The sequence below is a fragment of the Ursus maritimus genome, unplaced genomic scaffold (genome assembly GCF_017311325.1).
Source record: "Ursus maritimus isolate PB19 unplaced genomic scaffold, ASM1731132v1 scaffold_2, whole genome shotgun sequence".
Lineage (NCBI taxonomy): Eukaryota > Metazoa > Chordata > Mammalia > Carnivora > Ursidae > Ursus > Ursus maritimus.
The window spans coordinates 77,517,161-77,543,046 of record NW_024424452.1 but is presented as its reverse complement, the minus strand read 5'-3'; the positions used below and the strand labels follow the sequence as shown (position 1 = coordinate 77,543,046).

At 37.7% G+C, this 25,886-nt stretch overlaps 2 protein-coding genes across 2 annotated transcripts in view; one reads left to right on the top strand and one right to left on the bottom strand.

Moving 5' to 3' along the window:
- The window catches only part of ANKRD45 (ankyrin repeat domain 45), a 44,205-nt gene that overhangs the window by 4,680 nt on the left and 13,639 nt on the right, over positions 1-25,886 (top strand). The window contains 1 exon segment of the mRNA XM_008696451.2: positions 17,899-18,066. Coding sequence (XP_008694673.2) covers positions 17,899-18,066 — 168 coding nt within the window.
- On the bottom strand, positions 22,385-24,188 carry TEX50 (testis expressed 50). Its single transcript, XM_008696446.1, has 2 exons — positions 23,865-24,188; positions 22,385-22,939 (listed from the first exon to the last, which is right to left on the bottom strand). The coding sequence occupies exons 1-2, from the start codon at positions 24,186-24,188 to the stop codon at positions 22,727-22,729; spliced, it is 537 nt and encodes a 178-aa protein (XP_008694668.1). The 3' UTR covers positions 22,385-22,726.

Below are 25,886 nucleotides of genomic sequence, written 5' to 3'. Positions count from 1 at the left end.
CTTCTCCTGCTGGATTTAAGCTTTATTTGCTGTTCTTTTTCCATCTCTAGGTGTAGTGTTAGGTTGTGTATTTGAGACTTATCTTATTTTTTGAGAAAAGCCTGTACTGCAATATACTTCTCTCTTATGACCACCTTTGTTGCATCCCAAAGGTTCTGAACTGTCGTGTTTTCATTTTTATTTGCTTCCGTGGATCCTGGTTAACCCATTCATTCTTTAGTGGGATGCTCTTTAATCTCCATGTATTTGTGGTCCTTCCAAATTTTTCCTTGCAGTTGACTTCAAGTTTTAAAGTATTGTGGTCTGAAAATTTGCATGGTATAATCTCAGTTTTTTTATACTGGTTGAGACTTGATTTGTGACTCAGTATGTGATCTATTCTGGAGAATGTTCCACATGCACTTGAGAAGAATGTGTATTCTACTGCTTTACGATGAAATGTTCAGAATATATATAGCAGAATATATCTGTTAAATCCATCTGGTTCAGTGTGTCATTCAAAGCCCTTGTTTCCTTGTTGATCTTCTGCTTAGTTGATCTGTCCGTTGCTGTGAGTGGGGTGTTGAAGTCCCCTACTATTATTGTATTATTATTAATGAATTTCTTTAATTTTGTTATTAATTGGTTTATATATTTGGCTGCTCCCAAGTTAGGGGCATATATATTTATAATTGTTAGAGCTTTTTGTTGGACAGACCCTTTTACTATGATATAGTGTCCTTCTTCATCACTTATTACGGTCTTTGGTTTAAAATCTAGTTTGTCTGATATAAGTATGGCTACTCCAGATTTCTTTGGATGTCCTTTGGCATGATAAATGGTTCTCTACCACCTCATTTTCAATTTGGAGGTGTCTTTGAGCCTTACATGAGTCTCCTGTAAGCAGCATATAAGATGGGTCTTGTTTTTTTTTTCTTTTTTAATCCATTCTGACACCCTGTGTCTTTTGATTGGAGCATTTAGTCCATTTACATTCAGAATAATTATTGAAAATTATGAAGTTAGTGCCATTGTGTTACCTGTGAAGTCACTGTTCCTGTAGATTGTCTGTGTTCCTTTTTGGTCTATGTTAATTTTGGGCTGTCCATCCACTGAAAGGATCCCCTTTAATATTTCTTGCAGGGCTGGTTTAGTGTTCACAAATTCCTTTAGTTTTTGTTTGTCCTGGAACCTCTTTATCTCTCTTTCTATTCTGAATGACAGCCTTGTTGGATAATATGGGCTGTATTTTTTTCCCATTTAGCATGTTGAATATATCATGCCAGTCCTTTCTGGCCTACCAGGTCTCTGTGGAAAGGTCTGCTGCCAGCCTTATGTTTCTACCCTTGTAGGTTAAGGACTTCTTGTCCTGAGCAGCTTTCAGGATTTTCTCTTTTCTCTTTGAAATTTGCAAGCTTTACTATTATATGTCAAGGTTTTGACCTATTTTTATTGATTTTGAGGCGGGTTCTCTGTGTCTCCTGGCCTTGAATGCCTGTTTCCTTCCCCAGATTAGGGAAATTCTCAGCTATAATTTGTTCAAATAAACCTTCTGTCCTTCAGAGAGAGAGAACCTTAAGCAGGCTCCACACCCAGCATGGAGCCCACTGCTGGGTTCAATCTCACAACCCTGAGAGCATGACCTGAGCCAAAATCAAAGAGTCAGATGCTTAACCAACTGAGCCATCCAGGTGCCCCCACAGATGTGTCTCTCTTAATTAGCTGTATGACCCGGGCAAGTTACCAAATTTTTTTGTGCTTCTGTTTCTTCTGAAAAATGGGAATAATAGTTGTATTTTCCTTATAGGATGTTGTAAGGATTAAATAAGATAGTAAGTATAAATATCTTATCACAGTTGTTGGCACATAGTAAGCTGATATATAGTAAATCCTTAATAATAATATTGTTATCTCTTTCCTTTGAAGATTTTTTAGTTTTGCAGTCATGATCTAATTAGCTCTTTTTATTCAGTCACTTTTTTTTTCAGATTGCAAGTGTATTACATGGTCACTGTAGAAAATAAAAGAAAACAATGACCTCCAGCAAATAGGAAATATACATTTTCTTCAGGCTCACATGGAATATTTAAAAAAATTGATCCCAAGTAAGTCCATAAAGTCTCAACAAATATCAAAGGATTTACAGCATGCAGTCTTTGTTCTCTGACCACAATAAAAAAAATTAGAAAATAGTAACAAAAAGATAATTGAAAATCCCCTATAATTTTGGAAACAAAAGCACACTTTCAATCATCTGTTGATCATAGAAGATACACTAGAACTTATGAAATATTTAAGTGACTACAGGATCACTCTGTTAGACCTGTGGAATAAAATTAAAATTAAAATTCTAGTTTAATACATATATTAGAATATAAGAAACATTGAAAACCATAAGCAAGGCATTTTACTCAAGGAGTTAGAAAAAAAGAACAACTGAGTAATCCAAAGAAAGTAGAAGAAAAATAGGAAAAAAGTAGAAGTGAAGTAATGACATTGAAAATAAAGAAACAATAGAGAGGATCAACAAAACCAAAATCTGGTTTAGTGAAAAAGACAGAGTTGAAAAATATTTGATAATATTTGATAATTTTTGAAATTTGATAATATCAGAGATGTGGAGAGCATAAATAATATTTAGAATTTTAAAAGATGGAGCATACACACAGGAAAAACTAAGACTTAAAAAATCATTACATATGGGTTCCTGGGTGGTTCAGTTAGTTGAGCGACTGCCTTTGGCTCAGTTCATGATCCCAGAGTTCCAGGATCGAGTCCCACATTGGGCTCCCTGCTCAGGAGGGAGCTCCCTCACCCCTCTCATGCTATCTCTCACTTTCTCTCTCAAATAAATAAAATCTTTTAAAAAAAATCATTACATCCATCGACTGATGAATGGATAAAGAGGATGTGGTGTGTGTGTGTATGTGTGTATAATGGAATATTACTGGGCCACCAAAAAAGTTGAAATCTTGCCATTTGCAATGATGTGAATGGAGCTAGAGTGTATTATGCTAAGTGAAATAAGTCAGAGAAAGACAAATACCATATGATTTCACTCATGTGGAATTTAAAAAACAAAACAGATGAATAAATGGGAAGGGAGGAGAAAGAGAAAGAGACAGAGAGAGAGAGAGAGAGGTGGAAACAAATCATAAGAGACTTAACCACAGAGAACAAACTGAGGGAGGTGGGTGGGGGGATGGGCTAGATGGGTGATGGGTATTAAGGATGGCACTTGTGATGAGCACCAGGTATTATATATAAGTGATGAATCACTGAATTCTACTCCTGAAACCAATATTACACTATATGTTAACTAATTAGAATTTAAGTAAAAAGTTGAAGAAAAAATCATTAGAATATATTATAAATAATTTTATGACAATACATTTGAAAACTTGGATGAAATGGACAATTTTCTTATAAAGTATAAATTACCAAAATTAATTCAAGAAAAAAATAGAAATCTTGACTAGATCAATGGTTATTTTGAAAAAAATGTATAAGTAATAAAAATAGGCCTCTTTCCCCCACCCCCACCAAACTCTGGGCTCAGACATTTTAAAAGGTAAGATTTGCTGCACTTTTAGGGAAAGGTAATCTCTAGCTTATACAATGCCCAGAGAATATAAAGAGAGTTGAAAAACTGCTCAACTTATTTTATGAGAGAAACAACTTTTATAGCAAAACTGGTTAAGGACAATAGTAGAAAGAAAAATTATAGGCCAATCTCATTTAATAACAAAGATGCAAACATCTTAAATAAAATATTAACAAATTGAATCTAAGATTGTGTAGTACAAAATGTAATATACTAGGTTGGGTTTATCCCATTAATGAGAGGTTGATTTTAACATTAGAAAAAATATTTGTATAATTCACTACATTAAAGGACTAAATGAACAAACCACATGATAATTTCAAAAGATGTAGGAAGTCTTTTGAAAAAAAATGTTGCGCTCATCCATGATGAATGCTCTTAGGGACATAGAAACAGAGAAATCTTCCTTAATTAAGGCTCTCTATCAAAAACCTGAAGCAAACTTACCTAGTATTGAATCTTTATTTATTATTTATTATTTTTTTTTTTTAAAGTAGGGCATGAAACCCAATGTGGGGCTTGAACTCAGGACCCTGAGATCAAGACCTGAGCTGACATTATGAATCAGACACTTAACTGAGAGCCACCCAGGCACCTCAGTATTGAATATTTAGAAGCATTCTTTAAAGTCAGAAACAAGGGGTGCCTGGGTGGCCCAGTCACCTAAGCGTCTGCCTTTGGCTCAGGTCATGATCCCGGGGTCCTGGGATCCGCTTGTGCTCTCTGTCACCATTCTCTGTTGGCTCTCTCTCTCTCTCAAATAAATAAGTAAAATCTTTCGAAAAAATAAAGTCAGAAACAAGACTAGGATATTCACTATCATGGCTTTTTTTTTTAATGATTTTATTTATTTATTTATTTGTCAGAGAGAGAGAGAGCACGAGCAGGGGGAGGGGCAGGCAGGAGGAGAAGCAGGCTCCCTGCTGAGCAAGGAAGTGGACCCGGGACTCCATCCCAGGACCCTGGGATCATGACCTGAGCCAAAGGCAGGCACTTAACCGACTGAGCCACACAGCCATCCCTATCATGGCTTTTATTAATGATTAGAGTGGCAGTCCTAGCAAGTGCAGTAAGATAAAAATAAATAAGAGACATAACACAGTACTCTGCTGGAGCTGGCTTTTACCAGCTCTTGCCAGCTGATATTTTAAATTTCTGGGGTTTTGTAAATTGGTTAACATCACATTGTTAGGTTAAAGTTGGCCATGTTAGGAGTATATATCATGGAAATTGCTAATGGTACAAATCAGGGGTTTCTCCCCAGAGAAATAGTGGTAAACATTTACCAGCAAACTGCTGGATATAAGGATTTAAATCCAAGGGAATCTACTATTAGTACTAATAGAATTTAATTTAGCAAGAATATGGACATAAGACCAATACCCCAGATCAGCAGCTTTCTATATACCATCAACAATCAAATACAAACTGAGAAGCTGACCCTAAATTTCAGTGGAGAAATGATGAAATATTTAATGTGTGGAGAACAGTGGTTATTAATCTGGAAAAAAAGTTAAATTAGATACTTACCTTGTACCATGCACAAAAATCAATTACAGGTTTATGCAAGATATGAATGTGAAAAGAAAAAGCTTCAAACTTTGTGAAAGATAGAGGAGGATTGTTATATTCTTGAGATATCACTCAATACCTTAAAATAAGACGTAAGTGCAGAACCATTAAAAGATATCTATATCTTATATATATAAATTTAAAATTATACACAAAAGATACTGTAAACAAAGTGACAAGGTAACACACAGACTAAAGAGGATATTTGTAATATCTTTTCAACCCACAAAGGATATATCTACTTAAGACCATCTACTAATCAATAAGAATGATTGAACCCAATAGAAAAATAGAAAAAGGATAGGAACAAGCAATTAATTCATGGAAGAGAAATGTTCATGGCCAAAAAGTATATAAAATGTCAACTTCACTATTAAAGATGCAAATTTAAAAAACGAGCTATCACTACTCGTTAGATTGATAAAAATTTTTAGTATCTGTGTATGGTGTAAAAAAGTGGTCCAGTTTTCATTCTTTTGCATGTTGCTGTCCAGTTTTCCCAGCACCATTTGTTGAAAAGACTGTCTTTTCCCCTTGAATATTCATTCCTGCTTTGTCAAAAAATTAATTGACCAAATAATGTGGGTTCATTTCTGGGTTTTCTGTTCTGTTTTATTCATCTATGTGTTGTTTTTTGTACCACTACCATACTATTTTGATCACTACAGCTTTGTAATATAACCTGAAGTCCAGAATTGTGATGCCTCCAGCTTTGCTTTTTTTTTTTGTTTTTCCAGGTTGCTTTGGCTCTTCAGGGTCTTTCATGGTTCCATACAAATTTTAGGATTGGTTGTTCTAGCTCTGTGAAAAACGCTATTGGTATTTTGGTAGGGATTGCATTAAATGTGTAGATGGCTTTGGGTGGTATAGACATTTTAACAATATTGGTTGTCCAATCCATGAGCATTCAAGTCTTTCCATTTCTTTGTGTCTTCTTGAATTTCTTTCATCAGTGTTTCATAGTTGTCAGAGTACTGGTCTTTCACCTCTTTGGTTAGGTTTATTCTTTCTTCTTCTTCTTTTTTTTTTTTTTTAATTTTATGTATTTATTTGACAGAGAGAGAGGCAGTGTGAGAGGGAACACCAGCAGGGGGAGTGGGAGAGGGAGAAACAGGCCTCCCGCTGAACAGGGAGCCCGATGTGGGGCTTGACCCCAGAATGCTGGGATCATGACCTAAGCGGAAGGCAGATGCTTAACGACTGAGCCACCCAGGCGCCCCTGGTTAGGTTTATTCTTAAAAATGGTTTTTGGTACAATTGCAAATGGGATTGATTCCTCGAGTTCTTTTTCTGCTGCTTCATTATTGGTGTATAGAAATGCAGCAGATTTCTGTATGTTATTGTTGTATCTTGTGACTTTACAGAATTCGTGTATCAGTTCTAGCAATTTTTTGGTGCAGTCATTTGGGTTTTCTATATAGAGTATCGTGTCATCTGCAAATAGTGAAAGTTTGGCTTCTTTTGTGCCAATTTGTATACCTTTCATTTCTTTATGTTGTCTGATTGCTGTGGCTAGGGCTTCCAGTACTATGTTGAATAACAGTGGTGAGAGTGCGCATCCCTGTCTTGTTTCTGACCATAGACGAAAAGCTCTCCGTTTTTCCCATCAGGAATGATATTAACTGTGGGTTTTTCTTATATGGCCTTTATTATGTTGAGACACGTTCCCTCTAACCTACTACTTTGTTGAGAGTTTTTATCATGAATGGATGTTGTACTTTGTCAAATGCTTTTTCTGCATCTATTGAAAGTGTCTTATTGTTCTTATCCTTTCTTTTATTAATGTGGTGTATCACATTGACTGAACCACCCTTGCAGCCCAGGCATAAATCCCAATTGATCCTGGTGAATAATTCTTTTAATGTACTGCTGCTGGTATTTTGTTGAGAATTTTTATATCCATGTTCGTCAGGGATATTGGCCTGTTGTTTTCTTTTTTAGTGGAATCTTAGCTGGTTTTGGTGTCAGGGTAATTCTGGCCTCATAGAATAAATTTGGAAGTTTTCCTTCCATTTCTGTTTTTTGGAATAGTTTGAGAAGAATGGTATTAACTCTTTAAATGTTTGGTAAAATTCACCTGTGAAGCCATCTGGTCCTCGACTTTTGTTTGTTGGGAGATTTTTATCACTGATTCAATTTCCTTGGTGGTTATCATTCTGTTCAAGTTTTCGACTTCTTCCTGTTTCAGTTTTGGTAGTTTATATGTTTCTAGAAATTTGTCCATTTCTTCCAGGTTGTCCAATTTTTTGGCATATATTTTTCATAATCTTCTCTCATAATTGTTTGTATTTTTGTGGTGTTGGTTATTATTTCTCCTCTTTCATTTGTGACTGTATTTATTTGAGTCCTTTTCTTTTTGATAAACCTGGCTAGGGGTTTATCAATTTTATTAATTTTTTCAAAGAACCAGCTCCTTGTTTCATTGATCTGTTCTATTGGTTTTTTTTTAGTTTCTTTATCATTTACCTGCTGTAATCTTTATTATTTCCTTCCTCCTGCTGGCTTTAGGCTTTGTTTGTTGTTCTTTTTCTATCTCCTTTAGATGTAAGGTTGGGTTGTTTATTTGAGATTTTTCTTGCTTCTCGAGGTAGGCCGGTATGGCTATATACTTCCCTCTTGTGACCAATTTTGCTGTATCCCAAAGGTTTGGAACTGTTGTGTTTTCATTTTCATTTGTTTCCATGTATTTTTAAAATTTCTTCGATTTCCTGGTTGACACATTCATTGTTTAGTAGCATGTTTAGTATCATCTGTTTGTACAATGGAATATAACACAACAGTTGAAAGGAATGAACTAGTTCCTTGGGTGTTAAAGTGGATAACACTTAAAAACATAACACAGACAAAAAAATATTACAGAAGCATTCTCTAATGGATTGGTTACTAGCATGGATTTTAGAACCTGGGTTAGTCTTAGCTTTGACACTAACTTAGCTATATGATTTAGGCAAATTATATAACCTTTCCATGCTGTGGTCTCTTCATCCATAAAATGGGAATAGTAGTAATTTCTAAAAACCATACTATGTAAAAAAGAAAATGATAGCACCAAGTCAATATATGATAGCATGTCTCTAATACTATTCCAGGGAGGTGGTATTCTGACTAATTGACATGAGTACTGACATCTTCTTGTTAGTTACTTTCCAATGTGTGGACATAACTGTATAGTTTTTCAGATCTTGATGATGTGTTTTAAGATAATTCATTTCTTCCATCTGATTTCATGCTCATTATGAAGCACTTAGCAGAGGAGATTCCCAAGCAAAGAGTTGAAGGTATATCCTGAACTAGTAAATTAAAGGGAACCATGGCTTGATGATTTGGGAAATTTTAGGCCCATCTAGATAGCAAAGACCTTAAAATTAGGAGGTTCATTGTCAGAAAAGCATGCTCTACAGAAAAAGCGGAGTGTGTGACTCTACAACTCTTTGTTGACATGTTGGAAAGATCAAAATGTCATAGTATTTAGACACGAGATTAATTAAGGGTATGACTGAAGGTACCCCTTAATGAAACTGGAGAGCCTCTAGAAAGCCCAAGGGCATTGTCCCTTAGCCATCTCAGCAGAAGCCATAAGTAGAGAAGAGAATATGTCAAAAGAATTTGTGAATCTGACTTCTGTCTAATGGAGTGAGTTGAATCCCTATCATGTCCAAAGGAGATCTGCAAAGTTCTTGAGACCTTTATAACAGCAGAAACTGCCAGCTTGGACTGAAAGGGATGGAGAGAATATAAAATGAAGGAAAGCTGTTGGACTCCCAACATTTTACTGTCAGGAAGCAGGCTAATAAATTGTTCAGCTGCAAATGCATGCTACCTTTCATGAAAAAAGGAGGACAGCTCAGAGGGCTGAGGGGTCAAAGGGTGAAGCCAAGAGCCCAGAGGGCAGAGATGAGAAGCAAGAATTGTCCTAGGTTTTGAAACTGATGGAGTTTACCTAGCTCCATTTCAGAACTACTTTGGACTGGTGACTCTGTTTTACCTTACATTTTTACCCTGTTTGAACCAGAACTCCTCCTATATACCTGTTTTCCTACAGCTGTTGTATCCTTCCACTGTTGTATGTTGGGAGTAGATAACTTGTTTCTTTTGTTTCATATATTCATGGATGGAGAAGAATTGTGCCCCAGTAATTATACTTAATGGATTATATCCAGAGCCTCATCCACATGTGATTTGCATGATTTTTAAAGAGATTTTATTTATTCATTTATTTTTATTATTTTTTAAAGATTTTATTTGTTTGTCAGAGAGAGAGAGCGAGCATAAGCAGGGGGAGTGGCCGGCAGAGGGAGAAGCAGGCTCCCCACTGAGCAAGGAGCCTGATGCGGGACTCAATCCCAGGACGCTGGGATCATGACCTGAGCCGAAGGCAGATGCTTAACCAACGGAGCGACCTAAGCATCCCTATTCATTTATTTTTATGGGGGGGGGGTAGGGGCAGAGGGAGAGGGAGAGAGAGAATCCCAAGCAGACTCCACGCTGAGTGCAGAGCCCAACATGGGGCTTGATTCCACGACTCTGAGACCATGACCTGAGCAGAAATAAGACTCACAAGTCCAATCGACTGGGCCATCCAGGCACCCCTTACATGATTTTGATAATGAGATTTGAGACTTTTGAGCTGATGGTCATTTAGGTGAGATTTTAGACTTTGAATTGATGTTGTAATAGGATGAGACCTTTGGGGCCTTGGGATAGATTGGATATATTTTGCATTTGGAAGGGATGTGAATCTTTGGGGGCCAGTGGGTGGCCAATGAGTAGACAGAACACCTCCGCTGCCCAGCATGTCCATGCCCTAATTCCTGGTACCTGTGCATATGCTATCTTACATAGCAAAAAGACTTTGTAGATTGTTAAGATTATGTGATGCAGGCAGACCAGATCCAGAGACCCAGAGGGCATCCTGCCAGACCAGCCAAGATGGTCCCTGACTGCACACAGGATAGAAATCAAACATGAGCCAGCAAGAGGTGAAAGAGTTTATTAAAGGTATAGAGAGAGTGCAGGTACAGTGTCTGGGAGACTCAGAGAGGCAAGGAGTGAGTCTCATCTTTGCTTGGGGTCTGGGGTTTTTACTGAGGATTATGGTCTGGTCTAGATGTCCTCTCAGGCATCCAGGAGCTGGTTAGAACCAAGACGAGGGCCTAGGTATCTTTCATAAGTCAGTTATTCCTTGGAGTCAGGGCATCTTGGCGTCCAGATGTCTACCTCTGGTGGTCTGAAATGAGCATAGGATGACTTCGTCCACTCATTCTCACCTGGTCCTTCCTCAGATGTTATCTATTCTAAAGAAATCATTAGCTCCTTGTCCCTTGCAAGGAGGACATACACTATTTGCATTATGAGGCATACGTAAATTGGAGGTGGAGATGCTAGCAAGAATAGAAGCAGGAAAAGGAGCAAAAAGCAGATTTTTATGGAGTCCTTCCATTTCCCTATCTCATATGGACTTTAAGTATTTTTTTTTCTTTTAACTAGTCTTCACACCCATGACCCTGAGATCAAGACCTGAGCTGAGATCAAGAGTCAGACACTTAACTGACTGAGCCGCCCAGGCACCCTCATATGATCTTTAAAATAGATTAACCTAGATTTTTGAGGGGGTCAGTCTAATCATACAAGCCTTTAAAAGTAGAGGACTTTTTCCAGCTGGGAGTAGAAGAGATTTAGTAAAAGAAGTCCGAGAGATCTGATGCATGAGAAAGTAGCGTTGCTGGTATGCAGATACAGGGAGAAGGTGACAAGGAACGCAGGCCGCAGGCAGAGTTAGAAGAAGCTCCTGACGGCCAGCCAGCAAAGAATCAGACCTTAGCCCTCCAACCTCAAGGAACTGAATTCTAAATGGGCTAAATGAATTCCTAAATGGGCTTGGAAGCAGATTTCCCTGCAGTCTCCAAATAAGAGCCCGGGCTGGCCAACACCTTGATTTTAGCCCTCTGAGACTTAAGCCACAGTCTCAGCTGAACCATGCTGAACTTGGACTTCTGACCTACAGAACCATGAGATAATAAATGGGTATTATTTTTAGTTGCTAAATTTGTGGTAATTTGTTTTGGTGGCAAAACAATACAACAATCTCCTCAGCTAAATCTTCTAATGACATTTGTTTCCAATGCAGACTTTTTAAAAAGATTTTATCTATTTATTTGAGAGAGAGAGAGCGAGCTCGAGCACAGAGGGAGAGGGAGATGCAGACTCTCCGCTGAGCAGAGAGCCCTAGGTGAGGCTTGATCCCAGGACCCTGAGATCACCACTTGAGCCGAAGGCAGATGCTTAGCTGACTGAACTACCCAGGTGGCTTTCCAGTGTAGACTTTCTTATAGAGAAAGGAATGAATAAGGGGTATTCTGAGCATTATGTGTGATAATGATTTGGTGTTCCATGAGGATGATTTTATAAAAGCAAGTATGCATGAACTGGCCAACCTACCGGTCAACTTGACAACTTTTATTTTAATCATTGAAAAATAATGAATTACATTAAAGTTTACTAGTAAATTTATTGTTTGGTTTATATGATTCAGTTCCTGTGAGCTTTGTTCACCTGGGAGAACAGATCAAATCAAGGATTTTGTGTGTGTGTGAGAACATTTTAGTTCTACTCTCAGCAAATTTCAATTATATAATGATTATCAACTATAGTCACCATGTTATACATTTGGTCCTCAGGTCTTATTCATCTTCTGACTGAAAGTTTGTACCCTTTGACCAATCTTTTCCTATTTTCTCTACCTCTCAGTCCCTGGCAAGTACTTTTCGACTCTATTTCTATGAGTTCAACTGTTTTTGTTTTTTGTTTTTTTGCTTTTTGTTTTTTGTTCTTAGAGTCCACGTATGTGATACTGTGCAGTATTTAGCTTTCTCTGTCTTATTTCACTTAACATAGTGTCCTTCAGGTTCATCCAAGTTGTTGTAATGACAGGATTTCCTTCTTTTCTTAAAGACAATAATATTCATTGTGTGTGTATATGTCAACACCGATGATGTATTGGAGCATAAGAAGCCGTTGGCCTAGAATTAAAAGACTTGGTTGAAGGACTACTGTATAGATGTCTCTATAAAGTAAGAAGATGTATGCCATTTATTTGTGGATGATACTCAGAAGTGGAAAGGAAAGAAAATGGTTTTCAAGGTGATTGATGGATCATGATTGCTTTCACAATTTCCTTTCCTATTAAGTACTGGAGAATTGGACACTTGTTCCAAAAGAAGGAGGAGGATAAAACAGTTCTGATAGTCTCAGCTCTCTGTACTCCTGACTTCTGGTCTGTTGGGAAGTGCCTTGTTTTCTTCTTGAGTCAAGAACAGGTCTCTGCAGTTTGCAGTTCATTGATGATGGAACCTCCTCTGGTTCTGGCAGAGCTTTGGTCACTAAACCTGACCATACTCAAACAAGTGTGACCAGAACTAATTACCATTTTAAAATTTGTCTCCCCATGCAATCAGCAAACATTTATTAAGGGTGGAAGAATAGCCGGGTCTTATGCTGGGAATTGGGGATAGAAAGATGAATGAATTCAGGCTTGGACAAGTTGACAGTTTAGCAGAAAACAGATATGTAAATAAATAATTACTATATGGTGGGATAAAGTATGAGATAGCTTAGAGGACAGATAATTCAACTTTACCTGGAAGTATTGGACATGGTCAGGGAAGGTTTTACAGAGGAGGTAATATTTCTTTTGAATGCTGAAGAATGACCAAGAGTTTACCAAAGGAGAGTTGAGGGGTAGGGCATGGTGGGTGGTATAGTAGTCACAGTATCGGATTTTAGTGTTACAATATTGCTCATATTCTGGCATACTTGCCCACTGTTTTAGGTAACTGAAATACTAGTCTTTTTATAGGTGTATTTGGTATTTAAAAAAATGAAATCTGAGTCACTTATGGATTGAGAACAATAGTAATGATTTAATTGCTCAGTGTATACAAATAGTCAAACCGAAGTCTACAAATTTAGATAGTCCACATTATGATTTTGCCAAATTTCTGTTATAAGAATAATTTGAGTCCAAAAACTTCCCAACTAAGTAAACTGTGAATCTCATGCTTTTGAAATTGCTCAGAAAACTGAAATGGAATCTTTCTCTGTACATGAAGAGACTAAAAAAGACAAATGTGAACCAGCAAAGTTTTCTCTGTGGAAAAAATTACAGCTTTCTTCTTTTTTTTTTTTTTTTTAATTTAGAGAGAGAGAAAGAGCGAGGGGTGGCAGAGGGAAAGAGGGAATCTTAAGCAGGCTCCATGATGTGGGGCTTGATCTCACAACCCAAGATCATGGCCTGAGCCAAAATCAAGAGTTGGATGCTTAACTGACTAAGCCACCCAGATGCCCCTACAGCTTACTCTTAATAAAAAGATTGCAGTGTTTGCAAAAATCAAAAAATTGTTCAGAGATCTCTCTCTCTCTTTTCAAATTAGAAGTGAGATAATTTGAAGGAAAATACGTTGTGTTGTGGTGCCTGGGTGGCTCAGTTGGTTAAGCAGCTGCCTTCGGCTCAGGTCGTGATCTTGGAGTCCCAGGATTGAGCCTGGCATTGGACTCCCTGCTCAGTGGGGAGTCTGCTTCTCCCTCTGCTCCTCGTCCTGCTCTCATGCTCTCTCTCTCTCAAATAAATAAATAAAATCTTAAAAAAATACTTGATATTAGTTTATAACCACTTCCAACTAATGTTGAGTGAGAAAAACTTCAATAGCTAAAAAAATTTGTACAAAATTATCTTGGTGATACCATTGACACACTTAGAAAAATTAATGTTTCATTTGAAATTTTCATGATTAATTACATTTATTTTTATAGTGTTTGCTTTTTTATCCTTAATTTTTGTTAGTTTTTTTTTTTAAGATTTTATTTATTTATTTGTCAGAGAGAGAGAGGGAGAGCACAAGCAGGGGGAGCGGCAGGCAGAGGGAGAAGCAGGCTCCCTGCTGAGCAAGGAGCCTGATGTGGGACTGGATCCCAGGACCCTGGGATCGTGACCCAAGCTGAAGGCAGATACTTAACTGACTGAGCCACCCAGGCATCCCAATTTTTGTTCGTTTTATCTGACAATTTATATTGCTAATAGAATGAAAATATATACTTAACATTTCTATTTCATACTTATGCTTTTTCGATATCTTATGTTTATACATTTTCATGAATGTATTAACATTAAAATGTATTAAATGGTTTCACTAATTAAAAAAATGAATTCTGAACTCCATTTTATAAAATACCGTATTAATATTAAGTAAACATTAAGTTTATGCTGGAATTATTTTATTCCATTACTGTAATTACTATTTCAGGTAGAAAAAAACCCAGCATATGCAAAGTTGTAGAGACATGAAACATGATTGGGGGAATTCAGAGAGTGGTACTGGGGTGGAAGGCAGGTTGGGAGAAATATTCTAGATAGGTGAGTATTTTGTTCCATGGCCTATTATTTGTTTTTGACTCATCATCCCTGTTCTTGGACTTTGACCTCACCCTATACCTTCATTAGCTTATAGCAACCTTGAGAAAAGTACTTATCTTCTCTGCGCTTTTGTTTTCTTAGGTATAAATGAGAACAATGCTAGTGCCTACTTCATAGGACGGAGTTCACAGCTGTGAAGCACATAGAACGGTGCCTGCACGGAGGAAAAGATTCCTTTTCTTGTCTGGTCTTTTGCCTTACTATGAACTACCTGCTCAGTTGACTCACTCTGTATTTAGTAACCAGTAATCCTCTACAAAGAGATCATTTTTTCTCTTACAATTAACCCCAATCCTTTTCTGTTTATTTATTTTTTATTTTTTTTTTTAAGATTTATTTATTTATTTATTTGACCCAATCCTTCTCTGTTTATTTATTTTTTATTTTTTTTTTAAGATTTATTTATTTATTTATTTGACAGAGAGAGAGACAGCCAGCGAGAGAGGGAACACAAGCAGGGGGAGTGGGAGAGGAAGAAGCAGGCTCATAGAGGAGGAGCCTGATGTGGGGCTTGATCCCATAACGCCGGGATCACGCCCTGAGCCGAAGGCAGACGCTTAACCCTCTGTTTATTTATTTTTTATTTTTTTTTTAAGATTTATTTATTTATTTATTTGACAGAGAGAGAGACAGCCAGCGAGAGAGGGAACACAAGCAGGGGGAGTGGGAGAGGAAGAAGCAGGCTCATAGAGGAGGAGCCTGATGTGGGGCTTGATCCCATAACGCCGGGATCACGCCCTGAGCCGAAGGCAGACGCTTAACCACTGTGCCACCCAGGCGCCCCCCCTAGTTCTGTTTATGATACTTTTCTTCCTACTGGGATTTCTAACATATGGCCCTCTGTATCCGTCTCCTGGGATCCGACGCTCATTGCCAGCGTTATGGGAGGACTTTAAGAAAATCCCTTTCTCTTCTGGATGCTTTTGATATCGTCTTACGTAAATGTTTTTCTTCTTCTGGGAAGACAATGGGGTTAATGTACTACAAGGATCTGTTTCTTTCTAGAAAACAGACCATCTCCAACAAGGGGAGAAAACATGTAAAGGTGTTTTAAAAACATGCAAATTTTTTGTTAAAAGCCTCTGTTTAGAAATCCTTTCTTGTTTTTAAGCTATGTATATTAAATAGGAAAAAAAAAATCAGTGTTACCAGTGGCCTGTAACTTCAGCCTTGAGAAAAGCAATGTAAGGAGCCAGAACATCTCATTTGGAATGGCCTATTGCTCATGTGAGCAGCGTCTTGTCTGTAATGTCTCCCTCCCCCAGCAAATCAGGGACCCTGGATCTTTTTTTTCTTTTTTTGAAGATTTAATTTATTATATTTGACAAAGAGAGATAGCTAGTGAGAGAGGGAACACAAGCAGGGGGAGTGGGAGAGGAAGAAGCAGGCTCCCAGCGGAAGAGCCCAACGTGGGGCTCACCCCAGAACGCCGGGACCACGCCCCGAGCCGAAGGCAGATGCCTAATGACTGAGCCACCCAGGCGCCCCAAGGGACCCTGGATCTTTTGGCTGATTGAAGACTTCTGTCTTCAGGCAGAAGGCAAAAACAATGAGAGTGATATCAGGGTATTTCTTTTTTTTGTAGAGGATAGAGGCTTAATGAAATTCTTGGGCCACTCTCTTATCTCTTTGTTTTTTTGAAATTTCTCGTTTGTTGTGATATTAAGAAAAAAAAAGTTGGGTCAAAGAGGAGAGGTAATTCCAATTTTGGCTGATCCTGGAGTGGTTCACTTGATGTTCCTTTTGATTCCCTAACTAACCCTTCAGGTTATGATATCCTCAAGACTAAGATAGTTTACAACTTGATGTAAAAGACTTGGGATTGTGGGAATGTAGCAAGCAAGGGAGCCAAGGAGAGTTTTCTGGAAGGAAGTAGAGGAATCACTATTCTCTTTCTCCCTACTCTACTCAGTAACAACCATTTAGGTGCTGTTTCCTACTCCTCACAACCCTTTATTTGGCAACAGACCTGGGTTTGAATTTTGCTTGGCTACTTACTACCAGTGTGGCCTTGGGCAAGGGGTAATCTCTCTGACCTTCACTTTCCTTTGTATCTTTTAATGGGGCTAACAGTACCGCCCTCATAGGTTCTTGAAGGGGTTTTCAGTTGACCTCAATCATTGTACTTAGTAGAAACTGTACATATGGGAAGTTAGTTGATTGACCAGTTTCTAACAATTTCACCAATAATTTCCTGTAAGAATATATGTATGATATATATTCAGGGCCATTTTCTGAGGGACTTAGGCAGAGTGGACCATTCCTCTTCTTTTCTTCCTTTTTTTTTTTTAAACGGTGTGTTTGAGTCATATATTTGCTTTCCCAGGTAGATACAGTTATAATAACTTAAAATGACTTTCCAGGCAAAATTAATCTACAGTATTAGAAGTTAGAATCAAGTAGTAGTACATAAACTGCCTGGTATATTATAGAGTCAACACATCTATTCATTCTTTTGCTCAATTCTTCTTGTAGTAGCAGTACTTGCCTCTTTGGCCTGTTAAATGAGTCATAAATACATGCTTTGGGTAAGTTAAAACAAGGAACTTTTGACTTCATTATTCTTGTAGTATTAGTACTTGCCTCTTTTGGCCTGTTAAATGAGTCATAAATACATGCTTTGGGTAAGTTAAAACAAGGAACTTTTGACTTCATTATTTTAGGCCATTGTGAAAAAATTTTAATGATGCCTCCCTTGTTTTTCACCCTCATAGTAGTTGCCTCAGCAAGTCTAAAAAACAACTTTCTAAATTGGTGGGTCATGATTTCAGTTTTAATGCAAATGATTAATTTCAAAACCAAAGGCATACACAGCTGTTATAATTCATATGATTGCATTAACAATACTAGTGTGATTAGAGTTTGCTGAAAATCCCTTAGACTAGAGTCGTGGGTCTAATTGTGTTCCAAAGTAGATTACTTCTAGGGAGGTTGCTGTCTTCGAAGACGTTGAAGAGCTCAGACTTCAGGCTACCTGTGTTGGTATCTTGCATCCATCATTTACTGGCTGTGTTCCTTCAGCAAGTTTCTGGACCTCAGTTTCCTTCTTAACTTCTCTGAACCTCGGTTTCCTTATCTGTAAAGTGGGGGTTATACTAGTTCTGACCTCATAGAGTTTTTATGACCTAAATGAGTTTACTATGTATAAAGTACTTAGAATAGTGCGTAGCCCACAGTAATTGTTCAAGACTTGATCATTATGATCTTCTGTTCAATAAAACAGCCTGAAATAATGCAGTCTATTTGACCTGACCATCTTCATTCTCTTTGGTAGGTTACACACTCTTACACTGTGCTGCAGCCTGGGGTCGTTTGGAAACTTTGAAAGCACTAGTGGAGTTGGATGTTGATATAGAAGCTCTGAACTTCCGGGAAGAAAGAGCTCGAGATGTTGCTGCTCGGTATTCCCAGACGGAGTGTGTTGAATTCCTGGACTGGGCAGGTAAGGCGGCCTGCCAGGTAGTAGTATAACTAAATTAACGTGAGTTCACTCCTTGGTAAGTCACAGATAGAAACTACCCCAGGTGAGTTGTCACATAAAGGAAACTTTATTTGCAGCAAATAAGGAGATGATGGAGAATAACTTCCAAAGCTGTGATTCCCTAAGCAGGGGTACATGGGTCCCTTTTATTTAGGGTTAGAATATTTAAAAAGGGGTTCCTTGTCCTTGTTTGTACAGGCAAGCATAAGGTCCCCCATGCGCCTTAAGGAAACATGCCTGTACATACGTTGTATGTTATGTAAATGAGGCTTGTGTCCTTGGGGTAGATTTTAGTATTGGAGTGAGATAAAGATAGTTGTCGGTTTTTCTAGAGGTCACTCCATGGCCCATTTGTGCAGGCGTGAGGCAGGGGTTATGCTCAAACTGGTCTGGGTAGTCTGGGCTGGCTGGAGGCCTCCGGCAGTTGCTATCACATAAGAGGTAATTTCAGTTTCCATTTGCCTGAGTTAAGAGATAAACTGGAAAGAAGTGCATAAGGAAAAATATGGGACAGAGGTTGGTGAGCAAAAGCTGATGGGTAGCAAAAGTCACGTCTTGGGATCTAGCTGGTGACAGTAGCAAAAGGAGTGAGTGATGGATTTTATTCCCTATGAGTTATAGATTATACCATCAACAAAGCAAGAGATAATTAGCATTTTCACCTTTTATCAAGTTTTATTTGTACATGTAATCTCAGCTGGTGACAGTGTGTGGAATTTGCTTTTTTTTTCTTCTATTTTGCTATTGACCTCAAACATTGTACTTAATAGAAACTGTACATATTGGAAGGTAGTTGACTGACTAATTGCTAACAATTTCACCAATAATTTCCTGTAAGAATATATGTATGATATATATGTTCAGGGCCATTTTCTGAGAGACTTAGGCAGAGTGGACCATTCTTTTTCTTTCATGGCGTATTTGAGTCATATATTTGCTTTCCCAGGTAGATACAGTTATCATAATTTAAAATGACTTTCCAGGCAAAGTTAATCTATAGTGTTAGAAGTCAGAATAGCTGTTACCTTTCTGCCATGAGGGGAATTTCTAGGGTATAATATTCTTTTTCTTGATCTGGTTGCTTGTTATATGGTATGTTCATTTGTAAAAATTTATTGAGCTGGACATTTATAATTTTTGCACTTTTCTGCATGTATGTTCATGCTGCAATCAAAGGTCAAAAAGCTATGTGCTATTTTGAGTTTTAGTGATATTTTGCTTAATTCATTTCCACAGCCCTGTAGAACATAACTTAGAGATTCCAGGGAGGAAATACCTGTGTAACTATGTATGTGTACACACATTGGTTAAAAACTATTTGTGAAGTTCACAGCATTCATTTTGCTTAGTTCTCTTGCATTTGTGCTTTCAGCAAGCATTTATTAAATGCCCACTATGAATATAGCATTATTGTAGGTACAACTGGTTGTTCCTGCCCTCTGGACATTTGTTAGGTGGGGGATGATAAGCTATAGACATAAATTACATCAGAAAACCTATGAATAAAGGTTAAAATCAGTAGAGGATGTGGTCCATGCTATGGGGTGGTCAGAGAACATGAATTTGGAGCATGTTGGAGTTGAGCTGGGCCTTGGAGAATGGGTGAGATTTTAATACATTAGAAGGGGACAGGGTGTGAGCACAGCCTGAGGGCTGGGAATGAAAGTGGCTTATTGGGGACAGTGACGAAATTGCCTTACGAGTATAGCAAGTCATAATTTGCACAGGTGGGCTACAGCACAGGTAGAATCATAAAAGAGAAAGTACATAGGCTTTTGAATCAAATTGCTGGAGTTTAAATCCATTTGAAACCTATGTGACCTTGGACTAGGTACTTAAATTCTTTATACCTTAGTTTTATTTTTCAGAAAAGGGAACCAATAATAGTTCCTATGTCTTGGGGGTTGTTGTGAGGAATGAAATGAGATGATATACAGCACTTCCTGCAAGGCCTGGTGTGTCATTAGCACTTGAAAAATGCTACTGCTGTTATTACAGCCAGATAATACCCTGAAATACCAGGCTAAGGTGTTTTCATTTCTGTTGCAACTGGGAGCCACTTGAAAGTTTTATATAGAAAAGGAAGAGGATGAAAGTAATATTTAGGAAGATTCATCTGGTAGCAATAAGGAACTTGCTCATCAGTAACATGAGAGGAGGACTGGGAGAATAGAAATAAAGAAATTGAGGGAAAGTAGCACATTTGGGAAGAAAAAAAAGATGAGTTATACTTTGTGGATTATTTTACAGATAATTATCCACTTGTACTAAATGTTTTATAGGGGCAATATTTCTAAGAATAGCTTCAATTTCATGGTTAGATCCATAAGTAAAAAGAAAACAACAAAGAATTTAAGTGATCTCCCATGAATAGTTATTGTAGCTGAAATTCACATTGTATAATTTAAAATCCATTTTTGAACAGTGGCCCATGGTACTTAAAAAAAACACAAACCAGGGACAAATTTCACTGTAACTTTTCTGAAAAGAAATAGTTTGGGACTTATGGGTATGGAGTTCCAGTTGTTTTCTTCTTCCTAATATCCATCTGTTTATTTTGGGTTCTTACATTCTTGGGGGAATTATACCTAACATTTCCTAATAATTGAGATAAAAAGAAGACTACAATACTATATAAACTAGTATTCTTTTTTCAGATCAGTGATGGAATTGTAAGGATTTGCGCTTCATGGTAATGTAGCTGCGAAATGTCAGAAACACAAACTACTCAATAAAACATTTAACATTTGTTTCAGACTTAATGAGAGTTTAAACCACTGGTATTTCTTGTTCTAGTGATTAGAGTAGGAGTCACCTGGAGAGGTTTAAGGGGTTGAGGACTCCCTGTGTTGTCAGATGGACTGGGGAGGACCCCCCCGCCCCCAGTCCCAGAGGCCTTTGCCCAGCCCATCCCTGGTATGTCATTGAAGGCTCTTGGTCTCCCCACAAGAAAGAATTCAAGGGCAGACCAGACACAAAGACTGAGGGGTGCAAGTAGGAAAGCTTATTAAAGTAAGAGTACGCTGTCAAGATGTGAGAGTAGGTGAGCTCGAGAGAGAGCTGCATGCCCTGGCTTGGGATCTCTATCTTTTATTGACAGTTGTTAACTAGGGAGTGAAATATTCATTACTTGGGGAGGGGATTTCTTGGGAGCAGAGTTTTGCACATTTTCTCCCTTATGTCATCACGGTTTCCAGCCTTCTTTGTCTTGGGCCTGTCTGGTTTGATCCGGCTTCTTGTGGCTTGTTTTGGAGGGCTGTCAAGACAGGTCTCTAACCCTTTGCTGGCCTCCAGGCGTCCTGTTAAAGCCTAACCGTCTACTCTAATACCTACCCTAAAAAGAGTCTCCTCTTACTGTTGAAAATTCTACCATTAGAGATCATTCGCTTTGGGTTTTCGAGGTTTGGAGACTTTTCAAGAGTTTTCATTAAAAGAAATTTGTATCAGCCTTCTCTTAGAGGGAATTGGTTGACAGGTCAGAACTCTGAAAGAATGGAAGAGACATTTTTGGAGATGTCAGAGTAGGGTTGTGCTAAGGAAGAATGGAAGTAAGGAGGAGAGTCTGGAAACTGGACTTATAGTTAAACTTTTAATAATCCACAATAACCCAGGGCAGGCACTATTCTATTACTTGTACAGACTATAGGGTTATATATCACTGTTTCAAGAATTGTGTTTTTTTTTTTTTTTTAAGAATTGCTTTTTTAAAGTTTTAAAAGTTTTTTTTCCTCCCTTATATCGATGGGAGGTATATTACAGAACTGGCATGTTTTTCTGGCATTTTTCAACATGTTTTAAATCAAATCTTCCGTCCCAGTCTCAGATAGGTCTCCCAATTTGTTTGGAAAATATGGTAACCGTACTTATAAACACTGAGGTGGCTGATCAACAAAAGTCTGGAATACTTTCTAAAAACTGTGGTAACTTATCAACCAAAACCTGAAATTTTGAAAATGTTGATAATCATTTGTCATAGTGAAAATGGAAAAATTTGTACTTTAAAAATTATTCTATCTCTTAATATTTCCATACTATTTTACCAATCTGAGATGGGAAATTGAAAGTTTCCACATGGCCAAAAAATCTACTTGGGAAAGTAAGAAAAATTACAAATTAATTTTATTTATTTATTTATTTATTTATTTATTTATTTATTTATTGTAGCCTCCATTCCCAGGGTGGAGCCCAACGTGGGGCTTGAACTCGTGACCCTGAGATCAAGACCTGAGCTGAGATTAAGAGTCAGACGCTTAAACAACTGAGCCACCCAGGCACCCCACAAATATTATTTAAATCAGAGATTTATTGAAACACTAAATCAAGATTCTATTCTACATATTGGTTAATGATTAGTAATCTAACGCACTAAAAAGAAAAAACACTTAAACATGAAGAAGTGATTGTATACAATCTTTTTCTTGGTACTCTAGTAAGTATGGATGCCTTTTTTGCTGAATAGAAGTAATTTCTCCACCCATACTTTGGAAAGATTCAGTAAAGTATGTGACAAAAAAAATTACGAAGGCTCTCAAAGAACCATTTTTATCCTAGCATGAGTTGTCTCAACAGATTTCTTGTGTAATCTCCATATTGGATGAGCTACATTTGCATACAGATAGGTCTAGTATCCTCTGGCTCCTTCTCCTTCACTCCTCTTCCTCTTTAGTTTTCGGTGCTTGACTTTCTTAGCTGGAGGATGATGGGACATCTGATTCAGGTACTTGGTCATCATTGATGTTGTGGCCACCAGCCGGCAGAGTATTTGATCAATGTCATAGATGGACTGATTTTCTAGGTCATTACCAAATGTATCTGAGGAGGCTGGTTTTTTCAGCTTAAAGAAGAAAGACAGATGATATTATAGATTTTTTTCTTACGGTAGTTCCAATTACATTTGTTTTCTGGATATGTGCACTTAAACTCTAAACATTACACATTATTTGTCTATACAGAAGAAAGGTTACTATTAAAGAAAGGTGTAAGTGCCAAAGAAATGCTCTTTTGTATATGTTCCCATATAAGATTATAGTGATCATTATCACCATCAGCTAGAATTTAATGTGTGCTTTTTATGGTTAGAGAATTCTGTTGAAATTACTTGAATATTAGTAAAATGTTTTCCTTTACTAAGCAGCCTCAGCGTATAATGCAATTAAATCCTAGTAATTTTATAAATATCTAATTGTTGTGAAGGTCAATGAACTTTTAAGATTGCCTCAAAATACAGTGCTATTGGCAAGTGGGAAATTACTTTAAGAGCACCATTTCCCAGAAAATTATCTTAACCTTAGAAATTAGTTTATAGTCTATTTAAAAAAGAAAAAAAAAATACATGACAACTTCGACATACTTAGCTTTCTTAGATAGATCTGGAAGGGACTTTACAGATCCCTTGTCCAGATACTTCACTTATGGATGAGACAGCTGAGAGAGATCGAATTACTTACCTATGGGCCCAGACAGATAACTTCATCTCCTACCCATTCCACTTATTGTAGCTCACTACTTTCCTGATATATTTTGTAACTTGAAAGATTGAGGATGAACTAGATTATTTTAAGGACCTTCTAATTCAATACACATTGTTGAGCACCAAGTTTGTGCAAGACACTGTACTACATGTTTGGGGGTGAGTGGTGGGGGTGAGGAGATGTTACAAAGAGGAATAAGACATGGTACTTTCCCTCAAAGAAGCTGATAATCTTATGTTTTAAAGTTTATGGTATTTATAACTATTACTATTTGCATCACTAATTCACCTTTTTTTGGTGTTTTTTCCATTTCATCCACAGGTAATGCACAGATAAAACAGACAGGATTAAAAAGAGAGCTTGTACTAAAATATAAACGAGACGTAAAGAACCCTGAAATATATCCATACTAGCAAAACTGCAGCATAGTTTGTCCAGAGGGTAAGGTAGACAGTGAGATGGAGAAGGCTTAGCTTTCAGATAATGCATTTCTTCTGGAAAAATCTCCCATCCGACCTTTGTCCAGATAGTTCCATCACAAATGCAGAAGCTCTTCCTAAGGAAGCAGATAAACAACAGAGAAAAAGTTAGGGATAGTCCTTGAATGGACATCTTTCTCAAATGGGGGGAAAAAAATCTATAGCCAAAAAATTGGTCACAGAGCAGAATCGCTCTGGGATCAGTTAATATGGTGCTCTACTCAAAGAATTGTCAGCATAATATACACTGATGATCATTATTACATCATTAGTCATAGTGATTCAGGATAAATTCAGTGATGTCATAAAGGACCACATTGGAACTAAAAGATGTCACCTAACCAATTACTGGGTTTCTTTCTTTTCTTTCCTTCCTTCCTTCCTTCCTTCCTTCCTTCCTTCCTTCCTTCCTTCCTTCCTTCCTTCCTTCCTTTTGATTGTATTTTTAGGTAATCTATACACCCAACGTGGGGCTTGAACTCACAACCCCAAGAGTAAGAATTGCATGCTCCACCAACTGAGCCAGCCAGGCACCCCTACTGGGCTTCTTAGGGATATTTTTCCTTGCATTTTGCCAGAATGTTTTGAACTTTTTCCCTTTTCTGAAAATGAAGACTTTACTAATTTTTGCTTGCTAATAAATTCTGTAATCATATGAACAGATTTTCATGGAAATAATTTACCTGTATCTCCTCCAAGCCTCCTGAGGTATGGCAGTTTTATTTCTACCTAAAGAGTTGCTATAGCCATACCCTTCCACACAATTTAGCATCTGCTTCTGTTTTTTTCACTCTGGAATGTCCTTCCCTTCAAATAGTTAAGCACATATTGAGTTCTTCCCCCTTTTAACCTGTGTCCCTTTGGTGGCAATGTGGTACTGTCCGATAGTGAGTGAGGGGGTGTGGAATTTGGCATGGACTATGATAAAAAGATGAGCCATAGATCCTGCCTTTAAAGAGCTTACAGTCTAGAGATAGAAGCAAAAAACAAGATAGGAAAAATTATGAGACAGACTAAAATGAGAGCTAACTCAAATTATAATCGTGTAGCAGTTGAGAGAGCAATGAGTTCTACTTGGGGGAATCAGAAGTTTCACAGAGGAGAATTTGAGTAAGCTTTGAAGATCAACTAGAATTTTGGAAAATGGCAATGCAGAGAGGGCATCTTAGGTTGAGGAAACATAATAGAGAAATTCTATGTCAACATTCATATAATAAATATTTATTGAGCACCTCTATGTGCTAAATACTGTTCTAAGACCTGAGAATATATGCACAACTTGCCGCAAAACAGAATCTTTATGTTCCTGAAGTTTACTTTCCAGTAGGAAGACCCAGAAAATATATCTGTCAAAATCTATAAATCTATGGGGTGCTTTTGAGAAAAGTAGAGCAGCAGGGGGTTAGGAAGTTGCAAGTGAATGAGTGAGTTGTGTGTTCCTTTATAGAGGGCCAGCAGGAAAGGCCTCTCTGATAAGCTAATATCGGAGCAGAGACCTGAGGAACTGAGAGCCATGTTGGCAGGTGGGGATGTTGCTCTGTAAATAATGGGTAGACTCTCTGGACGAATGTTGGAAGGGGTAAAGCTAGGAAGATAGTTTGTGGCTAGATGGATGTTGGAGGGCTCTGTGTTTTATTCAGTAGTCAGTAGGGAGTCATTTATAGAGTTTTGAGGAGAGGAGTGACAGAATAATAAACTTGCCAAGTGTTTTACTGTGTCCCAGGCACTGTGCCAAGATACTTGCATGCATTATACTATGTTTTGTTTAGTCCTTATAACAATGCCATGAAGACTGTTCTATAATACTTCCATTTTATATATGAAACTTGGA

Coding starts and splice junctions, on each gene's coding strand:
- TEX50 (XM_008696446.1), bottom strand. CDS start 24,188: ATGTCCATTCAAGGACTATCCCTAACTTTTTCTCTGTTGTTTATCTGC. Junction 22,940..23,864: donor GGAAAAAACACCAAAAAAAG/GTGAATTAGTGA, acceptor TTCTTCTTTAAG/CTGAAAAAACCAGCCTCCTC.